Source organism: Panthera uncia (assembly GCF_023721935.1).
Source record: "Panthera uncia isolate 11264 chromosome A1 unlocalized genomic scaffold, Puncia_PCG_1.0 HiC_scaffold_17, whole genome shotgun sequence".
NCBI classification, from domain to species: Eukaryota; Metazoa; Chordata; class Mammalia; order Carnivora; family Felidae; genus Panthera; species Panthera uncia.
The window spans coordinates 7,056,144-7,062,612 of NW_026057577.1; the positions used below are offsets into that span (position 1 = coordinate 7,056,144).

At 48.8% G+C, this 6,469-nt stretch overlaps 1 protein-coding gene across 3 annotated transcripts in view; it reads left to right on the plus strand.

Annotated features, from left to right (window-relative positions):
- The window catches only part of TBC1D9B (TBC1 domain family member 9B), a 46,258-nt gene extending 43,155 nt beyond the window's left edge, over positions 1–3,103 (plus strand). For all 3 annotated transcript variants that reach the window (XM_049648976.1, XM_049648974.1, XM_049648975.1), the window contains 3 exons: positions 271–333; positions 905–1,011; positions 2,083–3,103. In XM_049648976.1, coding sequence (XP_049504933.1) covers positions 271–333; positions 905–1,011; positions 2,083–2,769 — 857 coding nt within the window. In that variant the 3' untranslated portion in view covers positions 2,770–3,103. The remainder of the gene's footprint in view (positions 1–270; positions 334–904; positions 1,012–2,082) is intronic.
- Positions 3,104–6,469: the final 3,366 nt, after the last annotated feature.

A 6,469-nucleotide genomic window follows, 5' to 3' on the forward strand; every position in this document is an offset into this window, starting at 1 on the left:
GGGTTGAACTGATAATCAGGACTGCCCTCCGTTCGACCTTTTTCAACAGTAACTACAGAAATTAATTCTCGGGTTTTAACTCCATAACGTGCATCATTGTTCACTTAAACACTTTGTGCATAGACCTGTATTCCTTTCGTAGAGAGGAAGGAGGGTTTGGGGGTGCTTTGATTCTGCAGGAGAACAGACCAGACTGCTCACAGGCCGCCATGGTCCACAGTCATAACTGCAAAACATTCCCTGCGTACTTTTTCTTTTCTGGTTGTCCAGAAGCACTACGGCAGGAAGAGCAAGAGGGAGGTGGAAATGAGGACGTCCAAGACAAAAAAGGAGGTATGTGCTAGCCAGTCTTCACCAGTACTGGTGCAGATCCCAGGGTCAGTGGGATCTGGGGGGCCCTCCCTGCAGGAGAGGCCCCCACCCAGGGAAACGGCAAACTCATGCCCAGCACCGCAGCCCTTCCTGTGGAAAGGTGAATACTTGGCCCATTAGGTGCCAGGGGAGGCTATTCTCATCAGCCCCAGACCTGTCTTGTAGCTGTGAATACCCCTCCCCCTCCCCTGCTGTCACCACCTCCCTCTGGGGTGTCTGCTTTCTGCCAGGATCCCTCTAGATGCCCAGCATCTCTCCCCCTTCTGCTTCCACGGGCTTCTGTCCCCATCTCAGGGAAGACAGGTGGAGGCCCTCTTCACCTCAGGCCAAACCTAATATAGCAGAATAACTTAGGGGAGACACTTGGGTGTTCTGGAGTGTTCTTCCTATCCCTACCTCCCCAAATACCAGGGGGGTTGGTAAAAGGGCCCAGATAACCCTATGCCGGATGACACCAAAACCCACCCACTACCTGCTACCAGCCCCCGGCTGTTTCTCAAATTTGACAGATTTATTTTCTTCCAACTTGCAGAAGAGAAGGGGATCAGTCCTCCAGACTATCGCCACTACCTTCGCATGTGGGCCAAAGAGAAGGAGGTTCAGAAGGAGACGATTAAGGATCTTCCCAAGATGAACCAGGTAGGCCCATTCAGAGCCCACAACAGACATTTCCAAGGTTGCCTCCCCACACACACCTGGCAGCTCCCCACCCTCCCTCCCAACACTCCCTGTAGGGTGGAAATTCTCCTGCCAACGTCCAGCACCTGCTAGTCAGACAGCAGTCAGGGACAATTCCAGAAAGATAAGAGGCCAGTTGTTTCAGGGCCTTGTCCTGGGTGGTGTTTCCTGGTGACGATTTGCTCACATTTGATCAGTATCCGTGTACCAGAAAAGCAGTAAGGAAGGTTAGCCTCTGACACGCAGAGACTCACACAATCCCGACTACGAGACAGCCTCATGGCACCCCTGCTTCTCCCAGGCCCCTCACAGGTGCCATGCACACCCAGGCCTGCTCCACCCATGGCCCACTGTTCCTCTCCTGGTCTCTGGGTCGGGAACCCGGCATCTTGCCAAGGGTCTCGCTGCCAGGGCCGCAGACATCTAACCAAAGGCAGCCTGACCACAGCCCTGCTCTTCCCAGAGGCATACCCTGCGATCTGGGCACTCTCTCACCCGCAGCCTGAAGAATAGGGTGCCCCGTAGAGATAGTAGAGGCACTATCCCGTTCTCAGGCAGGAGGCCTGAGTGTGTGGTGTGAGCCACCTGGAATCAGACCTCCCCACCCCCTCAACTGACCCAGGCTGTACTTGCCTTGTCCCCACCCTCTACTTTGATCAAAGATATAAAAAACTCAAAGTGACTCCAAAACACACTGAAGAAGTCTCTGTAGCCACTGGGTTTGGAGTCACAATAAAAGTCAATCTGTCTCTGCTAGCAGAGTAGATGTAGGGACAAGAAAGACTCCCAGTCCCTCTCTGAGCTGAAAGAAAGGCAGCTAGAAAAGAAAGCTATTCGAAGGCTGTGTGATACTGGTCAAGTCACTTTCCCTCTCTGAGTCTCAATGTCCCAGTCTGTGAAATGGGCGTGACAAGGCACAGGTATGGAGACACCTAACAAGACAGCACAGCATGGGCAGTCTGGCTAACCCGAGGCCAGCCCAGCCCATCCTTTACCATCTCCCTGACCTTTTTCTCTATCTCCCCTGAAAAGGAACAGTTCATTGAGCTGTGCAAGACGCTTTATAACATGTTCAGTGAGGACCCCATGGAGCAGGACTTGTACCATGCCATTGCCACGGTGGCGAGCCTCCTACTCCGCATCGGTGAGGTGGGGAAGAAGTTTTCTGTGCAGCCGGGCAGGAAGCCCCAGGACGGTGCACCCGAGGAGGATGAGCTGCCCACCCCAGACCCCCCGCAGGACCCGGCCCCAGAGCTTCAGCCTCCAGCTGCAGGCGACCCCCAGGCCAAAGCCGGGGGAGACACCCACCTTGGGAAAGTTCCCCGGGAGAGCCAAGTGGTGGGCGAAGGGGGCGGCGGCGAGGGGAGGGGCTCCCCCCCCCAGCTTCTGTCCGACGACGAAACCAAAGACGACATGTCCATGTCCTCCTACTCGGTGGTCAGCACAGGCTCCCTGCAGTGCGAGGACCTGGCGGACGACACGGTGCTGGTAGGCGGGGAGGCCCGAAGCCCCCCAGCCATTGCCCGCTGTGGGGGCACCGTGGACACCGACTGGTGCATTTCCTTCGAGCAGATCTTAGCCTCCATCCTGACGGAGTCCGTTCTGGTGAACTTCTTTGAGAAGAGGGTGGACATTGGACTCAAGATCAAGGACCAAAAGAAGGTGGAGAGACAGTTCAGCACCTCCAGTGACCTCGAACAGTCTGGACTTTCAGGCTGACGGGGACCTGGCTTGTCTCTCCTCCCCTCCTCCTCCTCCCTCCTGTTCTCTTTTCTCCTTAAGGACACACCCCTCCTGTTCTCCCCAGATGCAGTGAGTTGTAATCAAGGGGAAAACAAGGCTGAACAGCCACAGTTGGGCCCAGACAGAGGCTCCCAGCCCCTTCTTCCTGCCTGCCTGGTGGGACCCGCCTTGGTCCCCATGTAGTGTCAGAGGCTGTCCGTCCTGGCCTGCTCGCCCAGAGCCTCTGTGCCCCATGCTGTGGCCAGGCCACACCACGCCCTCCACCCCTGGGGAGGATGGGGGTTCCCAAAGCTGTGTATTCGGTGGGGGGGGGGGGCTTTCCTGCCATTTGGCACCAGGCAGGAGGTCACATGTCTATTGGGCATCAAAGTGGTGGGAACTTCAAGGTACTCTCTAGGAGCTCCTGAGCCCGAGCCCCTGCTGAGGGACCCAGACAGAAAGTGTCTACCACACCAGGGCGAGTGCTGCACCGGCGTCACTCCGAATGCTCTTTCAGCACGTCAGCCTCACCATTAACCTTAAAAGCACATCCCTCAGGTCCTGATATATTTCCTTGTATTCATTTCAGTTGGCTGGAAATCACAGTGCTCAATGCCTTAATAAATCCCTGAAAGAACTCAATACCATACTGTGTACAGAGCCTTCATGTAGCCTCAGCTACTGCTTGGGCTCCTGGCTTCTACTCAGGCAGGTGAGGGGCCAGGCCGTGTTCCAGAGGCTCTGGGCACTTAGACCCCCACAGGGATGGGGGTTCAAGGTTCCCAGGGAGATTGGGGACACAGAAGGTGTCTGACCTGGGCCAACAGGGTAAGCCCCGAGCTTCGTAGGTATAAGCAGCCTGAGTCTTGTGGGTGTAGGTGTGTGCACAGGCCTGGGCTGCAGCAAGCACTTGGGTTCAGGAAGCTGTTGTGGGGCCACAGGTGACAGGCTGAGCCATGAGCATCTCCTAGCTTTGCAGCAAGAGCTGATCATCAGCGTCTAGCGTCTGCCCTCCCCTACACGGAACAGCTCTCCGTGGTTGTTTTGGTTTTTTTGTAATAGTTTTATTGAGGCATAATTTGCATACCATAAAATTCACTTGTTTTCAAGTTCTAGTTCGATGATTTTTAGTAAATTTACAGAGTTGTGAACTATCATCACAATGCAATTTTAGAATATTTCCATCAGCCCAAAAAGACCCCTCCTACCCATGTGCAGCCAATCCCTGTTCCCACCCCCAGCTCCAAGCAACCACTAATCTACTTCCTATCTATAGCTTTTATGGCTGGTATTTTAAATAACAGTCTCTGTGATTTTACCTTGTTCACAGCTGCTGGGTCACACATCTCAATAAATGCAGCAAAACATCAAGGAAAATGAATAATTGTTTGCTTTCTTAACAAGAAGATGTCATTAATCAGTGTCATTTCCTTTCTACTATTTACACAAACATACCACATTGCCATAAAGAAATTTCAAAGGGCTCATACCAGAAAGACCGTATTCTCGGCCATAATGAAATTAGGTAAAGATATACATAAAAATCCCACAAGGTTGGCAGTTTAAAGTATTAAATTGATTGTAATCAATTAGAAAGATTGAAATGAAATGAAATTTGGGTAAATGTATTATATCATGTAGAAGTCTAAATGTGAGAATACACCAAAGAAATTAAACAGAAGACTATAAAACAAGAATCTAGCCTTTCCTATGATAAAAGAATATACAAAAATGTACAATAGTACTTTCGTCTATTAATCATTCAACCTGTGATGATATTCAAAATATTTAACAACCAGAACAGTTAACACAAAATATACGAATACAAGTAAAGCTTTAAAAATATTTTTATCCTGGAAGTAAACACAATTGTGTAGTTTTTAAGGGCTTACCAAGTGATGTTGTACCAATCCAAGTCATTTTTTTAATTCCCAAGAAAATGAATTTTTTTAATGTTTATTTTTGAGAGAGAGAGTATGCAGGGGGAGGGGCAGAGAGCAAGGAGAGAATCCCAAGCAGATAGCTTAAAGCCCTACACAGAGCTCCATCTCAAAAACCATGAGATCATGACCTGAACCAAAACAAGAGTCAGACACTTAACTGAGCCACCCAAGGCGCCCCAAAATATATATGAGTTTTAAAGATTACATATTTATTACAGGAGGAAAACATACAGAAAAGTAGAAAAACAATTTTTCCTAGTTTTAAGATTATTCAGTATTTTTGTGTGTTTGTTTTTCAATGTTTATTTATTTTGAGACTGAGAGTGTGAGTGGAAGAGGGGCAGAGAGAGAGAGAATCCCAAGCAGTCAGCTTGAAGCCCACGCAAGGCTCCACCTCACCAACCGTGAAATCACGATCTGAGCCAAAATCAAGAGTCAGACACTCAACTGACTGAGCCACCCAGGCGCCCTGTGTTTTTTTCTCTTTTTCAAAGTTGAACCCGTACCATATATGAAATTTTTATTCTTTTTATTGAACATGAAACATTCTTTTCAGATACCTTCCGTTCTCAGCCACGTTCTCAAACGTGGGAATAAACAAATACCACTCAAATGAGAACAGGAACTATTTATCTAGAGTTTGTTGTAGAAAAGGAGTCAGCCGTCATCACTTGGCAGAGACTCAAAGGTAGAGGAGTGGGAAAGCCTTATAAGTGAAAACAAAGAAAGGCTTCAGGTGTGCTCTGATTAGAGGCTGTGGGCAGGGAAGGGGAAGCTGGCTAACTAGAAAGAGTCTTTTGTGTTGCTGTGAGGAGCATAATTGTCCTCAAGTTGGTCCAGAGATGAAAGGCAAAATGCAAAATATAGGGAAATTGGCAGTCATTGACCAAGTCCTGTCTGCTCTAGAGGTTGTAGATTTGTTTTGGAGGTTGGGGGGTTTTGCTATAGAGGTGTTAATATGTGGTCTGGTCACAGTCCTTTTGTAAATTCAGCCTCTCAAACATAGTATTTGTAAGCAAATTTGGTTTTTTTCTAACCTATGCTATTGTGCAAAAGTTGGATAATTTAAACAATTTCTTAAACAATTTTAAATCATATATAACCTTAAGCCCCCACCCCTGGAAATAAATAATACCTGGTTTTACCTAACTGAAGTTATGTACTCTTGTAACTTCTTTGCTTCCCATCGATACACACTGCCAGCATTTCATGTCAAACTCAGATTTTCTGTAATGGACCTGCATGATGGTCCTTGCTGAGTTACCGTAAGCAACCATTCTTTAGCACATTTCCACTTTTTTCTGTTATACGAGAGTGAACACTAATGCATAAAAAATAAATCTGGGTGAGTCAGTTATTTTCTTAGTGTAGAGGTAACTGCCAGATCGTTTTCCATAAGTTTTTTTTTTTTTTTTATTTTACTCTTCTACCAGAATCCTGTTCTTCTCACTACATCCTTGTCAAGATTGGGTGTTATAATTTTAATAAGATGTTATCGACATGTGGAACGTCTTGACGGGCTGGCGTTAGGGTCCCAGCGCGGTTGGGACAAAAGGGGTGCGTCACTCGGCCCTTCTCCTCCACTTTCCAAAGCGGATCACAGCGGGGCTTTCTTGGGAGCTGCAGGAGGGTCTGGTTTCGTTTACAGCTGCCTCTCCTCTCTCCCTCTCCCGTAAGCGTGGGGCTGGTGAGCTGCGTGTTTTCGCGGTCCTCGGGGCTCAGGCTCAAAGGTTACCTGGCTGCCTCTGCCCAGA